Below are 21,551 nucleotides of genomic sequence, written 5' to 3' on the forward strand. Positions count from 1 at the left end.
ATGCAGACCAATGCCTGATAAATTCGTCGAACGTTACGGTCCAGTTACGGATGTCGGCCGTCAATCAGTGCCCAGACCCCTGAGTAGGCCTGTCAAAAGACGAACATCCGCTGACGACGATGGGCAAAAGAAAAAAAGTGAGTGCCTCCGCTTACTTTGTGCAGCGCTACTAGAATGAAAAGTTGATGTGATTGCATCGCACAAAGGGTTTACTTATCATTCATGGACTCCCAATGAATTATGCATGTGAAGCAGATGTGAAACAAGTGAATAAGCGACTGTTGCAAGCTAAACTAGTTACCTGAAGCAGTCAGGCGAGCATCTAACCTTCAAAACTTCAGCTTTCCAAAATTTTCTTCGGCGTTTAACAACTTTTAACAACTTTAAGTTGACGATTGTGGAAAGATTCTATAACAGCTCAAAATTTTTTCTGTTTCCCATTCCAGCCAAATCGCTCTACCCCCAGGAGGAGGTATACCTGAACAAGCGCTGTTTCCCAGGACCGCTCTTGAGCCGTGACTTAGTGCGCAGTCTCCCTGATGCAGTCAGAGGCTCCGTGGTAGGACCTGAGAAGCACAACATTATGCGACTGTGTATGCAGCACTTGGTCTCCGCGTCTATCAATCCCAAACAGGTCCTGGAGTTGTTTAGCCGCGAGTTTTATCAGAGCAAGAAAAACAGGTAGAACTTATATGCCTTAACATTGAAGAAACTTACTAAAAATTGTGGTAGACAGTAAAGAGAACTACTACAGAGATCCTAATAGTGAAAGAGTTAATCAGCCGGCCCATGTCTAGCGAGGCTACTTTTAGAGGACCACGTTTATCACTCAAACTGGCTCTCTGTTTCTCTCCCCTTTCTTTTTCTGGTTACTAGAGAATTCCAACTTGGTGGAACAGTGTGCATTGAGACTAAGAGCAAGAATGGCAAGCGGCTCATGAGGCGTGTCCGCGTTGTGAATAAAGCGGAACATCTTCAGCCGTATCTGCAGCGAGTCTGTCAAGTGCTGGGGTGCTGCTCGGAGCTTGTCAGTGCTACGCGCTACGCTCTCGGCTCCTGCAATCAGAGCAGCTGTCTGAAAGGTTAGGAAGCAGCTCATTCTACGCACTCGCAGTTGATCATGGGACTTTCTAGTTAAAATGGACATGTTCATTTGAGGGAAGTTATTGCTACCAGACTTCGTTTGCTTACTAGTAAAGTATCCAAAGTAAAAATAAGAGAAAGTTGGGTTCTACACGAAGTAAACTAAAAAGCAACTATAAATGAGAAAAAAATCTTGACGTTGACACTGTTCGAGTGCACAATTTAAAATTGGTGTGGTAATGATCTCACTTTCTTGTTTGGCTTAAAAAGAACAGATTTTTTTATCACTCAGACTGTTTTTCGAATATGGTAATTTGGTATAACGTAAGTTGGCCACCGTTAAAAATTTCAAAGCTTAGCACTACCCTCTGACGAAGGACTAACGCTCGAAACGTCAGCTTTAAAACTCTTAATGGTGGCAAATTTACGTTATCAACTCAGCTGATCATTCTAAATTACCCTGCTGTATTCTTCCACCGATGAAGCACCGCAAGTTTCTTTATAAACTTACTCCCTGTATTAATTTGTGTTTCGAATAGCATGACTGCTTTTGAAGGATGATGCATAGTAGGGAATTTTGTGTTCTTGTTCCTTTTTCACCTACTTTTATTTTTCGTGTGTGTGTTTATTTTTTACATTTTTTAAGGCTTTGGAAATATTCAACAATCTTTTTTTTTCCCCGAAAAATGCGAAGGCTTTGTAAGCGGGGACGTACCATTATTTGACACTTTGTGGAAAAGAAAAATTATTTAACCAATTTTCCTCCTCGACGTGAAGAACTGGTCTTTTTATAACGAATGACTACTTTCAGGGAAAGACAATGGTGTGACATCGTCAAGCGATGGCCGCGCCCTCCAAGAAACAACCCTTGATGTTCCGCACCCACCCATCGCCCCACCCAGGATGAAAGGCCATCACGACTCAGCTGTTTGGCTACAGCCCCTGGAGAGAGAATCTTCACACGACTCGATGGTGTCGTCCACGAGTAACCTTCCCTCTTCGTCCGCAGCGCAAGAGTCAGACGCAGCGTCAGTTCTGTTGTACCAGAGCTGTAACAGCGGAAAAGATCCCCGGCTGTGGAACGTGCAGGAGGTGATGAGCTTCTTGTTCTCCATCGGCTGTTCGAATTACGTGGATGCTTTTGAGAAACAGGTATGTCAGTTTGTTTCGCCGTTTTCCAAACGGTGCCTCGAGATGGAATGAAACGCGGAAAAGATTTAACGTTTGTTATCTACCTTTCAGTGTGCTTTAACCAGAAAATAATGGACTTATTGTTGAAATTAGATATTTTGTTTCTCTTGATCTGTCAGAAGGAAAAATTTTTAGAAGAGAAAGTGAGCAAAATTAAAATTTCGTTACTTATTTATTTATTTAACATTATTTATGCACTGTACAAAAATTCATTAGGTACAAACAATTCCAATACAGTGACTTATATCCTAAGAACCTAAAAATTCTATTCCTAACATTTTATTAACTTACAACAATGTGCCACTTAAAAACTTGATTTCCATGAATGCCGTGTTTAAAAGTTATGATAGAGAAGGAGTTTAAATTGGGTTAATGAACCAGTCTCTCTAATTTTACAGGGTAAGCTATTCCAAAGGATTGCGCTGCTATAACTAAAACTATTTTTTATGTAGTTAGTTCTTGGAAAGGGGACAATAAGTTTCTTTACTGAGTCCCTCCTTTATGTTGGTTGTAATCTTGGTTCTAGTTTCTTCTCTCTCTTTGCAGGAGATTGATGGTCGCGCACTTTTGTTATTGACGCAAGAAGATATGGAAAAGCTAACTGAAAACAAACTCGGCCCTATGACGAAAATCCAGAGCGCAGTCAAGGCTCTTAAACAAGCGTGGGGCATTTGAAAATATGAATCAAAATTATATCGTAAACACTACAGTTTTTATTTCAAATTTAATGTAATCGCAGTCTCCTGAGTGGGAACGTTTTTGTAGTAATATTTTAATGCGTTTTTTCTACTTTGACCCTACAGTCTCAACGCCAACAGGCAAACTCTCTTAACTGGCTGGCATAGATAAATATATTCCCTGTTTCAAAAACGTTGCAATTTGAAAAACATAGAGAAATATATACACCTTTTGTTTTGAGAAAACAAAAGGTATATATATTTCATGTATATTTTCAAATTGCAACGCTTAAGGGAACGTATGTCTGTCTGTGTGTATATATATACACATGCATGTACGTGTATATATATATACTACAAGCTGGAAGAAGGTGCATTTTTATCAAAACGGTTTCTTCTCAGTGATGATTTTGGTTTTCTCGTTTCCTCCATGCTCGATAGTTAGTGAGATTTTGAGGAGAAGCTCTGTTTTGATAATTGTTGGGGCTCAGTAGGGTTGAGGTTCGGTAATGTAGGAGGCCACCCTGACAGTGGTGTAAACACAGGGTGGAATCAAAAGATAACAAGTATAGGATCGGGAACAATCAACAGCCACTTTTTAAGGGGTGCTGTCTTTCATTTCATAGTGACTTTAGGGACAGAAATTTTCATGATTTAAGTACGCGTTGAACTCTATAACTGACAGAAACTCTTTCAAATGATTTTGAGCAGTCACATTACGGTTTCAGCTTCTTGAAAGGTTTCGACTGAATTCGTTTGAGTTCGTTATTTGCAATCCTCTTACATCTTCACCATCCTTAGCCAATCGTGTTCCAAGTTGGCTCCTTATTGTTTCTGTTGAGTTTGTCTTTCTTACCAAACATGTATTTTGTGCCTTCAGACGGAGGGTTTCTTTTTTGTCGTTTTATTTTTCAGAGTGCAGAACATCACTCCAAATTTTCCCGCCGAAATAGCCACCAAACCAATCAGATTCAACATCAGAGCTAACTGCGACTCAGCAAACCGCGTTTCCCGCGCAAAGCCAGTTACGTTTTCTTCTCATTGGCTCGTAGTGATCTGTTCCTTCACTGCTATTGGCCGTTAAATCAGTGTGATTTTGGTTTTACGACACTCAATTGAAAACGCTCTATATTCAGTTTTTGTTTGTTTTTCTTTTATCATTAATTTTTATTTTAATTCCTCAGCATTTTTAAGACATTTGTACTCAAAATGATATTTCATATCCTTTGCTCAGTTGAGACTTGGTAGATGTTCTGTCAGATATCACGAGAGAATTTTGCGCGCTTTTTTTCATGACCTTTCCTTAAGGCAGAAGTCAGCGCCCGAATGAAAAAGTGGTTGACCATGTAATCGTTTTTAATAACTCCCGATGTAGGTCACTCCCATGTAGTCTCAAAGCTTTATTTATGCCGAAGTTGTTAGATAGTGTATTTGTTTAATTCAAAACGGTCATGCGGCGACCCCCGTGTGTCACTAAATTTTCTATAGTTGTTTATAGTCGTTAGTCAAATCATTTAATTAAAATATTTTAACGAGATTTTTCCGAAGCTGATAGACGTAGGGTCAATAGCACACGCGAGTTCTCAATATCACCCGCCACTCAATTTATTGCATGAACAGTAATATGGTTTTTTTAATCATGAAGTATGTTATTGAATAATCCATGTCTGAGTCTGAGCAACTACACACCTACCCCTCACTTAACTTGACAACGGTCAACTGATAGCAAGTTAATGTTAATGTAGGGTTCGGGGAGGGGTGGGTGGGTGGGTGCGCATGTGCCCAGATACTGACGTGGATCCATAATGTAATCACTCTCAAATGGTTTGACTACTTCCGGAAAATTATACTCGCCAGAGAAACTTGCTACAAACTATATGCTACTTGGGTTTTGTGAGACCTTTGATTCGAATTAGTGGGAAAGTTATTTTAGAATTAGTTTCGTTAGCGTGCATTTTACACTTAGAGCCAGCCCCTTTATTTCACCAAACTGATGGTTAATAAACCTCCTTACCCTCTTCCTTTTAAGTATATTGTTGGTTTTGTGTAGAATTTAAATTTCAGCTTTTCTTCGTTCGTCAATATTGCATCCTCTACTAACTTGTGCACGTACAATTGAGTGTAGACTATGTCCGCGAAACAATCCAAATCAAAGCAATAGTTAAAATATCCAGTGGAGAGCCTGTTTCTTGATAAATTATTGTATTGTATACTGCCTTAATTTGCGAATATCTACCTTTTAATGGTTCAATGGTATGTCTAAAGGTCTGAATTAAAATTTCAATAATGGAACTTCTTGGATCGGTTCGTGAGCCCATGGGCAGAAGTGTGTTGCTGAGACGTAAGTTACTTAATGCTCGAGCTACTTTTCATGAAACAATAGGAATGAGCCACCTCATCTCTGTTCTGCTTTGGACAGAGAAAGCTGTAGGTTTTCTCTAACACTAGCTGGTATCGTCTTTATTCTCCCCTCCTTTCACGATCTTCACTGTTTGGAAGATTATTTAAAATTACTTAACAGATGCGCAAGGTGCCGCCCCTTTCCATAGATTATCAATCTACTTGCCCTCAGAACAAATTTCCCAATTATGAATTCAGTGCGGAGGATGGAAAGTTAAAATTATTGACACCAACAACCACCTAGTAAGAAAAAGGTGTTAACCGTGCTAGAATTTAAAATCAAGGAGTTCTGTCCTGATGTTAATTCCCCATTCTAGCTGCTACACATTTCCTTGTAAATTAGTTATGAGAACTTGGTGCTAGATCAAGATAGCATCTTCTACCTGATAAGTTTGAATATTTTCATTACCTGTTTGCTGAATATTTTATGGGTATTATAGGGAGACGTTTCGTGTTAATCACTTCTGAGAGTTAAAAGGGTTAAACCTGTTCCCCAGAGGCGGATATTCGAAAGGCACTTACCGCTAATTCAGGGCTAATATAGAGATTTAGCCAAGCCTAAAAGCAAAGCTCGCATTTTTTTTTCCCGCAAAGCCATGGCGTTGGTGTGCCCGCGGTACAGTTCGCCATGCATGTTAAAAGTAGCACCTTGTACAGTCGTACGGTCGAACGGTCGTACATCCAAATTTTTTCGGCTTGATGGGTTACTATTATTTTGTGTAATTATGGGGCTACGCTCTGCGAGTTCCGCTAATAATTTAACTTATTCTTATTTCTTCGAAGTGAAAACTTATGATTTCTATTAAAGGTTGTAACTTATTGTTGGGTGTTATTTCCCTGTTTGGAAAGACTGAAACAAGCAATGTATAGATAAGACTAATTATTCAAATTACAATTAATTGAACGACCCCAGGAGCCCATACATTATTGTGATGGCCTCCTGACGACCGCACTCGTTCACCAGTTTAAATATGCAAGAAGTGGTAGTGATCAGACTGAAAATTAGCATAAATTATGCACAGTACATCGTGTACAAACAAGAATAGTTATTAACTGGTGTGTGTGCTCGTTTCTGCTTTAAAATGGCTGATCAAGGCAAAAAAAAGACCCAAGCTATATCAAACGAGAAATATAGGGACGTGCTCTTAACAACGACAAACCAGCTGCGAAAAGAAGGAGTCCTTTGCGATGTTCGACTTCTTGTGGGAGATCAAAGTTTTCTCGCTCATCGCAGTATTCTCGCCGCCAGTAGCCCGTATTTCCGAGGTTTATTCACCAACGACATGAAGGAAAAAGATCTAATGGAGTGCAGACTTGACCAACTGCAAGCCTCTGTCATGGAACCTCTCCTTGGTTATTTATACACCGGCAATGTGACTCTTGACGAAGAAAACGCAGAGAGCCTCGTGGCAGCGGCCGATTATCTGCTCATTCAGAGCCTCAAAGATATTGGGTGCGAGTTTTTAGAAGGTCTGCTTTCTCCATCAAAATGTTTCACCTTGAGAGATTTTGCTGAGAAATACAGCTGCGATTCTCTGAAAAGCTCTGCCACGCGCTACATTGTGAAACATTTTAACGATGCCTGTGATACAGAAGCTTTCAAATCGGTGGAGTTCAGAGTTTACATCGAAATAATCGCGCGCGACGATCTCGAAGTTTCGCGCGAGGAAGATGTGTATGAGACGCTGATCAAGTGGGTGAAGCACGATTTGGAAACTCGGAAAGAGTATTTCGACGAATTATTCAGCAAAATTCGCTTGTCTTCGTTATCGAGGCATTACTTGATTAATCAAGTGGAAAAAGAAGAGCTGGTCAGCGAGAGTTTTTATTGCACAAAGCTTGTGGTGAAAGCTCTGAACGCGTTTATTCTCCACGAGTATGACGATCGCGAGTGTGCTCGAAATAATCTCAAAAGATATTTGGATGTCATCACAGTGTGCGGCGGGAATTTGTGTAAAGAGGCGACCTGTTATTCCCCGGCAAAGAAAAAATGGCTGCCTTTTGCAGACATGTTGAAGGCGCGCGACGAACACTGTACGGCTGTTCACGACAATGTCCTTTATGCGTTTGGCAGCACACAGACTGAGAACGGCCAGTCGGTCGAACAGTATAATGCGCACACTAACTCCTGGATAGCGGTGGCAAACATGCCTCAGATGCGCTGCGCAGCAACCGCTGTCACGTGCGGTGATCACATCTTTATCATTGGAGGAAGAATACCAAACGGTGGCGGTTCCACCAAACAAGTCATGCGCTACGATGCCGATATCAACAAGTGGTTTATTGAGACGTCCATGTCTTTCAAACGTGCTGGTCTCTGCTCAGCAGCCTGTGACGGTCTCGTATACGCAATCGGCGGTTTGAGCGACAGGAACGAGTTTCTGCGCACAGTTGAACGATACGACCCGCGAAAAAAGGTATGGAGTGACGTCACGCCCATGCAAGTCGCGCGGTATTTCGCGTGCGCAGTGGAGATGAACGGAAAAATATTTGTAATTGGTGGCCAGTCCTCCAGCGGCGCGTATCTGTCCTCGTGCGAAGCGTTAGATCCTTCCACGGAGGAGTGGGCCTCGCTACCAAACATTTCTGTCCCTCGACAAGCGGCCGGAGTAACAAGACTTGGATACCGGATTTACCTGTTTGGAGGCTGTAATAACTCGGGCAGTCTGGACAGTGTTGAATGTTACGACGACAGGAAGCGAAGCTGGGAAAAAATCGCGAGGATGCCCTGTAAAAGATCTTGGGTACAGTGTGGCGTGCTTCGTGTGGCCAAAGATCTTTTCGAACTCAACTAATAAAATTGAAGACATCGTAACAAACGATTATTATATCGACTTCATGAAACAAGACACAGGAATGGAATATACTGGAAAAACTAGAAAACTTTACCCTCGAAACGGAGCAAACCAAGGAATGACTAATTTGATGGACTTTAAACGGACATTGGTTCAAGTGAAGAAATGACAAGGAAAAGATCAACAAAAGTTGGACAAGTAATTTCCAAATACCAATTCTCGTCAATTTTTTGTCTAAAATCCAGTCCCACTCCGATTTTAATTTGTAATTTCCAGTTCGACTATTCCGAGTCTCTTTTGTCGTATAAGAAGTAGGGTTCTTAACCCTCTAACTCCCATGAGTGACCAAGACAGAATTTCTCCTGATTATATCTGTACAATACCATGCAGACAAGTTATGAGAATGAAGAAAAATATCAATTATGGAATTACTAATTGATCCGATACCAAATTCTCCAAAGTGACATAATGAGAATCATTTGGCAGACGATAAGGATAATTACTAATGAGATCTTGTAATCAAGAAATAGCTCCTTAAATTGTGTGAAGCGTCACTTGAACCAGGATAGCAGCATTCTTAGATTTTAAGGGGGCTCCGAAACTCTTTTTTGCTCAAGGAAACGAATTTGGTCGTGACTCGAATTTATCGACTCAAAAGAGAGATTGTAACATAAAGGGTAACTGATAACGATGTATTTAAATACAATTCATCATGCACAGTAACTAAGCAATGGATGTATTTCTCATGGTCGTTGACGAGGCGCGACTGTTAACGGAACGTGGAGACGCTGGTGAAAAGTGTCCGATTTTGGACACTAATGTCCTTTTATAGACATTAGTGTGCAATTTCGGACTCTAGTGTCCGATTTTTAAGACTGGTGTCCGATTTTAGCCCCTAATGTCCTATTTCGAACAATAGTGTTTGATTTTGGAAACTGTTGTTGGGTTTTTTGCTGACCTATGTCCGATTTTAGGCATTGGTGTCCAATATTAAAGTAGTAGTGTTAGATTGTATACGCTATTGTCTGATTTTGGATACTTATGTCCAATTACAGACACTAATGTCTGATTTTCGAAACAAGTGTCCGACTACAGACACGAGTGTCCGATTTTGGACATTAGTAACCGATTTTGGACGTTAGTGTTCGATTTTAGACACAAACATACGATTTTAAAATTAAGTGTCCGATTTCAGACACTAATGTGCGATTTTCGATACTAGTCTCCCATTTTCGACATTTTAGACAATGGTATCTGATTTTGTACATAAGTATCCGATTTTGAACACTAGTGTCCAGTGTTAGACACTAGCGTGCGATTTAAGACACCAGTGTCCGATTTTAGACTCTACCACCCGATTTAAGCACTGTTGTGCAATCTTAGATACAGTATTCAATTCAATTTTAGGCACTAGAATCCGATTTCAGACACTTAATGTCCAATTCTGAGCATAAGTGTGAACCTTTAGACACTAATGTCCGATTTTGGATACTTGTGTTCAATTTTAGGCACTAGTGTACCATTCTAGACAGGTATTTAATTCTTGACGCAAGTGCTGGTGCTGGTGTCCTATTTAACACACTAGCTTCACATTTTGGACACCAGCGTCCAATTTTAGACACAAGTGTCCGATCTTAGACACTAGTGTCCGATTTTGGACACTGGTGTTTGATTTTAGACACACGTGTTCGATTTGAGACTCTAGTATTCGATTTTGGACACCAGTGTTCGATTCTAGACTCTAGTGTTCGGCTTTAAACACTAGTGTTCGATTTCACACTAGTGTTCGATTTTAGACACTAGAGTTCGATTTTAGACACTAGAGTTCGATTTGAGACACTTGTGTTTGATTTGAGAAACCAGTGTTTAATTTTAGACACTTGTGTTTGATTTTAGACACTTATGTTCGATTTTAGACACTGGTATTTGATTTTCGACACTAGTGTTCAATTTTAGACAGTATTGCTCGATTTGAGACACTAACGTTCGATCTAGACGCTTGTGTTTGATTTGAGACACTAGTGTTCGATTTTAGACTCTTGTGTTTGATTTGAGACACTAGTGTTCGATTTTAGACTCCTGTGTTTGATTTTGGACACTAGTGTTCAATTTTAGACAGTATTGCTCGATTTGAGACACTAACGTTCGATCTTAGACGCTTGTGTTTGATTTGAGACACTAGTGTTCGATTTTAGACTCTTGTGTTTGATTTGAGACACTAGTGTTCGATTTTAGACTCTTGTGTTTGGTTTGAGACACTAGTGTTCGATTTTAGACTCTTGTGTTTGGTTTGAGACACTAGTGTTCGATTTAGACTCTTGTGTTTGGTTTGAGACACTAGTGTTCGATTTTAGACTCTTGTGTTTGGTTTGAGACACTAGTGTTCGATTTTAGACTCTTGTGTTTGGTTTGAGACACTGGTGTTCGATTTTAGACTCTTGTGTTTGGTTTGAGACACTAGTGTTCGATTTTAGACTCTTGTGTTTGGTTTGAGACACTAGTGTTCGATTTAGACTCTTGTGTTTGATTTGAGACACTAGTGTTCGATTTTAGACTCTTGTGTTTGGTTTGAGACACTAGTGTTCGATTTTAGACTCTTGTGTTTGGTTTGAGACACTAGTGTTCGATTTTAGACTCTTGTGTTTGGTTTGAGACACTAGTGTTCGATTTTAGACTCTTGTGTTTGGTTTGAGACACTAGTGTTCGATTTTAGACTCTTGTGTTTGGTTTGAGACACTAGTGTTCGATTTTAGACTCTTGTGTTTGGTTTGAGACACTAGTGTTCGATTTTAGACTCTTGTGTTTGATTTGAGACACTAGTGTTCGATTTTAGACTCTTGTGTTTGGTTTGAGACACTAGTGTTCGATTTTAGACTCTTGTGTTTGGTTTGAGACACTAGTGTTCGATTTAGACTCTTGTGTTTGATTTGAGACACTAGTGTTCGATTTTAGACTCTTGTGTTTGGTTTGAGACACTAGTGTTCGATTTTAGACTCTTGTGTTTGATTTGAGACACTAGTGTTCGATTTAGACTCTTGTGTTTGATTTGAGACACTAGTGTTCGATTTTAGACTCTTGTGTTTGGTTTGAGACACTAGTGTTCGATTTTAGACTCTTGTGTTTGGTTTGAGACACTAGTGTTCGATTTTAGACTCTTGTGTTTGGTTTGAGACACTAGTGTTCGATTTTAGACTCTTGTGTTTGGTTTGAGACACTAGTGTTCGATTTTAGACTCTTGTGTTTGGTTTGAGACACTAGTGTTCGATTTAGACTCTTGTGTTTGATTTGAGACACTAGTGTTCGATTTAGACTCTTGTGTTTGGTTTGAGACACTAGTGTTCGATTTTAGACTCTTGTGTTTGATTTGAGACACTAGTGTTCGATTTAGACTCTTGTGTTTGGTTTGAGACACTAGTGTTCGATTTTAGACTCTTGTGTTTGGTTTGAGACACTAGTGTTCGATTTTAGACTCTTGTGTTTGGTTTGAGACACTAGTGTTCGATTTTAGACTCTTGTGTTTGGTTTGAGACACTAGTGTTCGATTTTAGACTCTTGTGATTGGTTTGAGACACTAGTGTTCGATTTTAGACTCTTGTGTTTGGTTTTAGACACTAGTGTTCGATTTTAGACTCTTGTGTTTGGTTTGAGACACTAGTGTTCGATTTAGACTCTTGTGTTTGATTTGAGACACTAGTGTTCGATTTTAGACTCTTGTGTTTGGTTTGAGACACTAGTGTTCGATTTTAGACTCTTGTGTTTGGTTTGAGACACAAGTGTTCGATTTAGACTCTTGTGTTTGATTTGAGACACTAGTGTTCGATTTTAGACTCTTGTGTTTGGTTTGAGACACTAGTGTTCGATTTTAGACTCTTGTGTTTGGTTTGAGACACTAGTGTTCGATTTTAGACTCTTGTGTTTGGTTTGAGACACTAGTGTTCGATTTTAGACTCTTGTGTTTGGTTTGAGACACTAGTGTTCGATTTTAGACTCTTGTGTTTGGTTTGAGACACTAGTGTTCGATTTTAGACTCTTGTGTTTGGTTTGAGACACTAGTGTTCGATTTAGACTCTTGTGTTTGATTTGAGACACTAGTGTTCGATTTTAGACTCTTGTGTTTGGTTTGAGACACTAGTGTTCGATTTAGACTCTTGTGTTTGGTTTGAGACACTAGTGTTCGATTTTAGACTCTTGTGTTTGATTTGAGACACTAGTGTTCGATTTTAGACTCTTGTGTTTGGTTTGAGACACTAGTGTTCGATTTTAGACTCTTGTGTTTGGTTTGAGACACTAGTGTTCGATTTAGACTCTTGTGTTTGGTTTGAGACACTAGTGTTCGATTTTAGACTCTTGTGTTTGGTTTGAGACACTAGTGTTCGATTTTAGACTCTTGTGTTTGGTTTGAGACACTAGTGTTCGATTTTAGACTCTTGTGTTTGATTTGAGACACTAGTGTTCGATTTTAGACTCTTGTGTTTGGTTTGAGACACTAGTGTTCGATTTTAGACTCTTGTGTTTGATTTGAGACACTAGTGTTCGATTTTAGACTCTTGTGTTTGGTTTGAGACACTAGTGTTCGATTTTAGACTCTTGTGTTTGGTTTGAGACACTAGTGTTCGATTTAGACTCTTGTGTTTGGTTTTAGACACTAGTGTTCGATTTTAGACTCTTGTGTTTGGTTTGAGACACTAGTGTTCGATTTTAGACTCTTGTGTTTGGTTTTAGACACTAGTGTTCGATTTTAGACTCTTGTGTTTGGTTTGAGACACTAGTGTTCGATTTTAGACTCTTGTGTTTGGTTTGAGACACTAGTGTTCGATTTTAGACTCTTGTGTTTGGTTTGAGACACTGGTGTTCGATTTTAGACACCTATGTCCGATTTTAGACTCTTGTGTTTGATTTTGGACACTAGTGTTCAATTTTAGACACACGTGTTCGATTTTACAGACTAGTGTTCGATTTTACACACTAGTGTTCGATTTTACACACTAGTGTTCGATTTTAGACACTAGAGTTCGATTTTAGGCACTAGTATTCGATTTTGGACACCAGTGTTCGATTTTAGACACTGTTGTCCGATTTGAGACACTAACGTTCTTAGACACTAGTGTTTGATTTTGGACACTGGTGTTCGATTTTAGACACAAGTGTTTGGTTTCAGACACTAAAGTTTCATTTTAGACACTAACGTTCCATTTTAGACACAAACGTTCCATTTTAGACACTAATGTTCTATTTTAGACACTAGTGTTCTATTTTAGACACTAGTGTTCTATTTTAGACACTAAAGTTTCATTTTAGACACTAAAGTTTCATTTTAGACACTAACGTTCCATTTTAGACACTAATGTTCTATTTTAGACACTAATGTTCTATTTTAGACACTAATGTTCTATTTTAGACACTAGTGTTCCATTTTAGACACTAGTGTTCTATTTTAGACACTAATGTTCTATTTTAGACACTAATGTTCTATTTTAGACACTAATGTTCTATTTTAGACATTAGTGTTCCATTTTAGACACTAGTGTTTGATTTTAGCCGCTAGTGTTCGATTTGAGACGCTAACGTTCGACTTTATACATCAGTGTTCGATTTTAGACACTGTTGTTCGATTTGAGGCACTAACGTTCGATCTTAGACACTAGTGTTTGATTTTGGACACTAGTGTTTAATTTTAGACACTGGTGTTCGATTTTAGACATTAGTGTTCGATTTGAGAGACTAGTGTTCCATTCTAGACACTAATGTTCCATTTTAGACACTAGTGTTCCATTTTAGACACTAGAGTTTGGTTTTAGACACTAATGTTCCTCTTAGACACTAGTGTTCGATTTGAGACTCTAGAGTTTGGTTTTAGATCTAATGTTTCATTTTAGACACTAATGTTCCATTTTAGACGCTAGTGTTCGATTTTAGACACCAGTGTTTGGTTTTGGACACTAATGTTCCATTTTAGACACTAACGTTCCATTTTAGACACTAATGTTTCATTTTAGACACTAACGTTCCATTTTAGACACTAACGTTCCATTTTAGACACTAACGTTCCATTTTAGACACTAGTGTTTGGTTTTGGACACTAATGTTCCAATTTAGATTTAGGTTCCATGTTCGATTTATGACACTGGTGTTCGATTTGATACACTTATGTTCGATCTTAGACACTAGTGTTTGATTTTGGACACTAGTGTTTAATTTTAGACACTGGTGTTCGATTTTAGATACTAATGTTCCGTTTTAGCTGCTAGTGTTCCATTGGTTTGAGACACTAGTGTTCGATTTTAGACTCTTGTGTTTGGTTTGAGACACTAGTGTTCGATTTTAGACTCTTGTGTTTGGTTTGAGACACTGGTGTTCGATCTTAGACACCTATGTCCGATTTTAGACTCTTGTGTTTGATTTTGGACACTAGTGTTCAATTTTAGACACACGTGTTCGATTTTACAGACTAGTGTTCGATTTTACACACTAGTGTTCGATTTTACACACTAGTGTTCGATTTTAGACACTAGAGTTCGATTTTAGGCACTAGTATTCGATTTTGGACACCAGTGTTCGATTTTAGACACTGTTGTCCGATTTGAGACACTAACGTTCTTAGACACTAGTGTTTGATTTTGGACACTGGTGTTCGATTTTAGACACAAGTGTTTGGTTTCAGACACTAAAGTTTCATTTTAGACACTAACGTTCCATTTTAGACACAAACGTTCCATTTTAGACACTAATGTTCTATTTTAGACACTAGTGTTCTATTTTAGACACTAGTGTTCTATTTTAGACACTAAAGTTTCATTTTAGACACTAAAGTTTCATTTTAGACACTAACGTTCCATTTTAGACACTAATGTTCTATTTTAGACACTAATGTTCTATTTTAGACACTAATGTTCTATTTTAGACACTAATGTTCTATTTTAGACATTAGTGTTCCATTTTAGACACTAGTGTTTGATTTTAGCCGCTAGTGTTCGATTTGAGACGCTAACGTTCGACTTTATACATCAGTGTTCGATTTTAGACACTGTTGTTCGATTTGAGGCACTAACGTTCCATTTTAGACACTAATGTTCTATTTTAGACATTAGTGTTCCATTTTAGACACTAGTGTTTGATTTTAGCCGCTAGTGTTCGATTTGAGACGCTAACGTTCGACTTTATACATCAGTGTTCGATTTTAGACACTGTTGTTCGATTTGAGGCACTAACGTTCGATCTTAGACACTAGTGTTTGATTTTGGACACTAGTGTTTAATTTTAGACACTGGTGTTCGATTTTAGACATTAGTGTTCGATTTGAGAGACTAGTGTTCCATTCTAGACACTAATGTTCCATTTTAGACACTAGTGTTCCATTTTAGACACTAGAGTTTGGTTTTAGACACTAATGTTCCTCTTAGACACTAGTGTTCGATTTGAGACTCTAGAGTTTGGTTTTAGATCTAATGTTTCATTTTAGACACTAATGTTCCATTTTAGACGCTAGTGTTCGATTTTAGACACCAGTGTTTGGTTTTGGACACTAATGTTCCATTTTAGACACTAACGTTCCATTTTAGACACTAATGTTTCATTTTAGACACTAACGTTCCATTTTAGACACTAACGTTCCATTTTAGACACTAACGTTCCATTTTAGACACTAGTGTTTGGTTTTGGACACTAATGTTCCAATTTAGATTTAGGTTCCATGTTCGATTTATGACACTGGTGTTCGATTTGATACACTTATGTTCGATCTTAGACACTAGTGTTTGATTTTGGACACTAGTGTTTAATTTTAGACACTGGTGTTCGATTTTAGATACTAATGTTCCGTTTTAGCTGCTAGTGTTCCATTTTAGACGCTTGTGTTCCATTTTAGACGCTAATGTTCCATTTTAGGTACTAATGTTCCATTTTAGACACTAGTGTTTGGTCTTAGACACTAATGTTCCATTTTAGAAACTAATGTTCTATTTTAGACACTAATGTTCCATTTTAGACACTGATGTTCCATTTTTGACACTGGTGTTCGATTTGAGACCCTAATATTCGATCTTAGACACTAGTGTTCGATGTTTGACACTAGTGTTCGATTTTAGACACTAGTATTCGATTTTAGACGGTAGCGTTCGTTTTTTGACACTGTTGTTCGATTTGAGATACTAATGTTCGATGTTAGACACTAGTGTTCGATTTTAGGCACTAATGCTCGATTTAGACATTTTTGCTCGTACCCCATTTTTGCTCTTACCCCATTTTTGCTCCTACCCCTCCCTTGTACCCTTCAAACTTACCACGTGTTAAAAAAACGCACACTTCTTATGGAAAATTGTCCAAACTCGGCTACCGGAAAAATAGCACCAGTGCCACAATGTCGATAGATTGCATCGAAAATTTTGCGTAATTCCTCGATACTGGAAAAAGACTCTGTTACAACCAAAACATAATCTTAAATTTACGGCACCACCCGTGTAGTAATGTTGATTTTCATCAACTCTTCCCCTCCTCTGCCCTCTCGTGCCTCTACCTATCATGAATATCGCGCTTGTATACAAATGATAATTGTCAAATTTGAGATAAGGTTTTAGAAATATCAGCATGAATCAGCATTTTCTCGATAGGGCGCAGTTTTTGACTTGAGCTAGTCGGTCTATTTTCTTGGTTGCCTCAGTATTGATAATAGTTCCCCTTTCCCCTCTCCCCTCCATCAAGAAAGGAGATCAGAGGGAGGCTCAAGCTAAGAAACTTCGCTCGATTTGAATCAGCATTTCCATGTTTACCCTGGGCGATTTCAAGAGCCTCAGAGCTTTACTCTCACAAATTCTTTTCAAACATCACCGGTTTAATTTGAAAGGGGCGTTATCCGTTATCGAAATTTTCAGAGGTAGTATGGTCGAGGCCTAAGAGCGTTCATATTTGTCGGTTATTTTGTTATTTTGTGAGTGGTCTTCATTTTAGTTAAACCCGACAGGAAACAACATCAAGAAATTCTACGCTTTTTGAATATTCATAAACCCCGGGCGTTTTTAAACTCATGCTCTTAAAGAGTTAATTCAAAAAGCTCCAGATTTAGTCTGTAGATCTAACCTTACAAAAGTTTTAAAAAAAGATTGTCCGGGGTGGTTTGATTGAAGCTATTCTCGTGAATACTCGACTTACGCCGGCTGTTGTGAGCCTCCGCGCGAATCATAGCTTGAAAAAGACTAGTTGACTCAAAATAACAGCTAATTCAGCGTGCACTTTTGTTCATTTGTTTACAGGTTTGTCAGACAACAATGATTCCAGTGATCTGTCGTGGACGTAAAGTGATATAACTTAATTAAGACGTCTTTAGGAGTTTATTTTGGACAAAGTGCCTTTCGACAAGACAGTAACATGTGTATTTCAAGAGTGCGAATCGCGCGGAGTTTCTCTGAAATCTGCACCATTTGTGGAACACCTGGGTTCTTCGAAGTCGTTTCACAAAATTTGTATATAATTTGTAAAAACCTTTGTTTGAAATCCTTGAGAGTTTAAGAGAGCCTTGAATAACAACAAAAGCGTACTAAAATTTCCATGAGTGCAAGACTAAAGTTGGATCTCTTCAAAGAACGTATTTTCCCAACAAGAACAAAATGGCACTGGGGTTGTCTTTCTCTTAACAACCTTTTATTACTACCCAGGTAATGTTTGGGCGTAGAGTTTCACCTGGATGTGTGTCCTCGTTTTATTGGCGTACTGTTTAATAAACTTAATGTTGTTTACAACCTTTGTTGAGTCTTTGAAAACAAAAGGCCAGAAAAAGGTTCGTGCCTCGGCCGAAGATTGCTAACAATGGAGAAACTTGGCTTCCTGAAGTCGATTCTTTGCAAAGATGAAAGGTTTCTTATGGTAGAAAGCGAACACCTAATCTGCATTACACGGTTTTGAAATTGAACAAAAGTTGTCGGAGCTATTTGGCATTTTCTAATGATAATTAGCGGTCATTTCATATGGATATGGAAATATCAATTTGAAAGCAATCCTAGAATTATCCATGTCGGACTAACAGATAAAACTTTGTTTTTTCATTTACACAAATGATAGATATATGAGACTGCGTCGCGGACATGGTGAAAGAATTTAAAGAAGATTTTAGCGCGGTTTCGGTAAAATTGATTCTAATAGGGTGTATGAATGTCAGGTTTTTTAAGTAGCTTTTAGAGCATAATTATTATCTTGAGAAGAAATGATAATTTAAAAATATATACGCGACTAGAAATGCACTGCGGTTTCCGTACAGTTTAGGAGTCAACTGGACGAACTTTATTCGACTTTTAACACGTAAAAAATCAAAATTGAACAGAATTGTTGTTTATTTTGTTATTCAAAAGATGAATCTCTCTTACAACAGATGAATGAACAGATAAAGTCATAAGCCAAGTGAAAAAGATTTGGATGTGTTTTTAAATCGATCTTCGAAATAAAAAATTTATTGAATTTCGATTTTTTAAAAAAAAATTGATAACGACAAATTGTTTGTCGAAGAGATTTTAGGATCATGAGACAAATCAGCCATACATTAGGGCTCTGTCAGGTAATGTGTTCCAAATTGGCCGTAACATATGTGCAATTTCCTGAGTCCTCTTAGCCTAATTACGATGGCTTTTCTTTCTACAGCGTATTTATATCTCGCCTGCGGGAATCACTGAAAATTAAGCATGGCGGTGTCCGACAAAAAATTCTCATAGAAATCGCTTTCTTTTCTCTAACTCGCGGTAAAGGAGATCGGATTTCCTACTGTTAAGAGAATAAACACCATTTTATTCCACGTCATTGATTATGGTCGGACGCAGTCATAAACGACAACCTCACTACTTTACAAAGAAATTCAGAAGGTATGGTCGAATCATATTTCTGACGCCATGAATCCGTAAGAGCTCATGTAAGTGTAGTTTGCAAAAGCAATTTCTTTAATTTATAGGAAGGAAATATCGCTCGCTTATTCATTTTGGGATTTCTAAAAACCTATTTCCCCCAATATTAGGCCGTTTAATTGTTCAAGCCGTTTTTGATGTATATTTTTCATTTCGGGTGATATCGTCAACATCTGTTCTTCTTTTATTTAAGGTGCTATTTCTTTCTTAAAGGACAAAACAAAGAAAATAAAGCCAGTGACATTATTTTCAATTCTGCAATATCAACTTCCTTTCAAATCGTTTTTCAATCGTTTTTTCTGTAAGTTAGTGAAGGCTCTACCGACCAAAACAGCCTGTTGGAAGTGAAAATTCGTGTTACATAGAAGGAACTAGTAAGAACTTTCACCCATTTTACGAGTGACTGATTCCTGGTATTTTATTAAAATCCTGTTAAATTTACGAATGATACTAGATCCAGAAAGATGGAATAAACAGATATTCAAAGCTACTTCTTTAAATTGAATTCTCTCTCTTTTTTTTTATTCCAGCTAAGAATGCCTGAATTAAGAAGCCTTACATGAAACAAAGCTCTGAAATGCGTGTCTAAACACTTTACAATATAGCCCCTTTCCCGCTGTTTCGCCAGAGATTTCTTCATGTGTCTTTTGACTGTTTTTTTTCTCTCAGATTTGCATCTGTAAGCAATATAATTCACTTTGTTCTAATGATAAGGTGGGCTTAAAAAACGCTGATATTTATTCCTTCAGATTGCCGAGGGTCACAAAGCCGAAACAAAAGTCTGTGAATTTTCTCAGTGAAACAGGGCTGCCGACTGAGATGAATACAGCAATTTAACAGTGTGTCGCCACCTCTTGTTTTGTGTTATATCAGTTCTTTTCAAGTGATATTGAGATTTTAATGATAATCACATGAAGATGCGTCATAAAAACACATGTAGCTATCTCTCGCAGCACAAAACATAGTGTTTTAAACAAGTCTATTCATTAACAAACAAAAGGCTCAAGTTTCGCAGCCCAAAACTAAGGGCTGAAAATGTAAAGATATTTTCTACGTGTTGTTTTTTTTTTCCAAAGAAAATGACACTGCCAAGAAATACGAAAATCATATTACTTATTTGTTACAAATGCAAACTCAAAGACAATTCTCTCTCGCTTTAAAGTTTCCTCTTAAACTTTCTACTCTTAATCTTTTCCTTGACAATAACTTTCATCAGTAGTAAATTGAAAAACAAAGTATGTCGTCTGGTAACAGTGTAAAAAGTAATTCTAATATATCTATAAGTAATTCTATATATGTGTGTGTGTGTGCGTGTGCATATATTTATGACTTGTTACGGAGTCAAGAAAGTGAAGAACGCCCGATTCTTATTTGCGTGAACTCCGCAGTAACATTTATCAGTTAACTGACTATATCGGGCAGCAATTTTAAAAATTATCTTATTTGCAGTTTCAGAGAGCTGACAAATCTAATCTACCAAATCGAATCTGAAGTTTTGAGCATCTCTTAACTGATAATCAAGGCAAATGATCACAATATTTAGCTGAATAAATGAATTAAGATTTCAGCCCCAACTTACTCAAGGCCGAAGAACAATTTGTCTGGAGATAAGATAAGCAGAGTTTGTTTGGAGATGAAATAAAAAGGAGAAATCTAGTCACATGGAGAGATCATTTTTTCCCAGTGCATTTATTCAGCCTCGGCAGGGTAACAAAAATTAATTAAAAAGAAACTACACTAAGGCACGCCCCTTCTTTGCTTGGAACAGGCCAAAATGGCTTCGCTTGCCACGTTTTTTACTAGTGCCAAACAAGGAACAGTTTTTCTCCTCCTTTTAGATAGATCCTCGAGATGTTAAATGTCTTCCACGTAATTAGGCGTTACTGTTGAAAAATTGTTGAAAATAGTCTCGGGGATTTCTCAGAAGGTTTATAAAATTTAGCCTAAGAGAGAAAGGTGCACAATTTAGCGGATGAACGGTGTTTCGTGCGCACGAAATACGCGCGTATTACGCGCGTGTGAGATAAGGTTGGATTGTTACTTTTAATCCTCATCTCTGTTAAGAAGTATGTTGGTCGACTCTTTTGTTCTTTTTCGGGCAAGAAAAAAATGAAGGTAACAACAGAAATACGAGATTTTTCGCAGCTATAAGGTATGGGGATCGACTAACGTCACAGTGGTACAGCCGGCTTAACATTAAACTTCCATTACAAAATATATGTTGCTGGCCCTTTGGCCCAAACTTTGCATGTAATTTCTCCCCACAATACCACCCCTAAATCAGACGTTAAGGTCAGGAGAATAAATGAAATGATCAACAACTAAAGAGGCTCTTAGTGTTAAACAAATTCTCCTTGTCAGCACCTTAGCAAATGTCTAGAGAACACTTTGGAGAATATGTATACTAATGTTAGGGTGTGAGGGTTTTTAAAGCATCACATCGCAAATCACAAATGTTTAAGCATTACTGAAAACACTTTTCAAATGGATAACTCCTTTACCGAATCTGTCACTCATATATTCTG

General features: G+C 38.1%; 2 protein-coding genes and 1 long non-coding RNA gene across 3 annotated transcripts; all 3 read left to right on the forward strand.

Moving 5' to 3' along the window:
- The first annotated feature begins 10 nt into the window (after positions 1-10).
- On the forward strand, positions 11-5,243 carry LOC136278106 (scm-like with four MBT domains protein 1). The gene is made up of 5 exons (XM_066161398.1): positions 11-137; positions 447-681; positions 877-1,082; positions 1,895-2,235; positions 2,821-5,243. Exons 1-5 carry the CDS (start codon positions 11-13, stop codon positions 2,947-2,949), a joined length of 1,038 nt encoding a protein of 345 aa, XP_066017495.1. The 3' UTR covers positions 2,950-5,243.
- A 1,143-nt stretch (positions 5,244-6,386) lies between these two features.
- Positions 6,387-8,994, forward strand: LOC131771157 (kelch-like protein 12). The gene has a single exon (XM_059086938.2). The coding sequence runs from the start codon at positions 6,434-6,436 to the stop codon at positions 8,144-8,146; it is 1,713 nt and encodes a 570-aa protein (XP_058942921.2). The 5' UTR covers positions 6,387-6,433; the 3' UTR covers positions 8,147-8,994.
- A 9,801-nt stretch (positions 8,995-18,795) lies between these two features.
- On the forward strand, positions 18,796-20,654 carry LOC136278144 (uncharacterized). Its single transcript, XR_010716216.1, has 3 exons — positions 18,796-18,992; positions 19,337-19,400; positions 19,776-20,654. It is a non-coding gene; the product is annotated as an uncharacterized lncRNA (long non-coding RNA).
- The last annotated feature ends 897 nt before the right edge of the window (positions 20,655-21,551 follow it).

Source organism: Pocillopora verrucosa, chromosome 14 (genome assembly GCF_036669915.1).
Source record: "Pocillopora verrucosa isolate sample1 chromosome 14, ASM3666991v2, whole genome shotgun sequence".
In the NCBI taxonomy this organism is placed as follows: domain Eukaryota; kingdom Metazoa; phylum Cnidaria; class Anthozoa; order Scleractinia; family Pocilloporidae; genus Pocillopora; species Pocillopora verrucosa.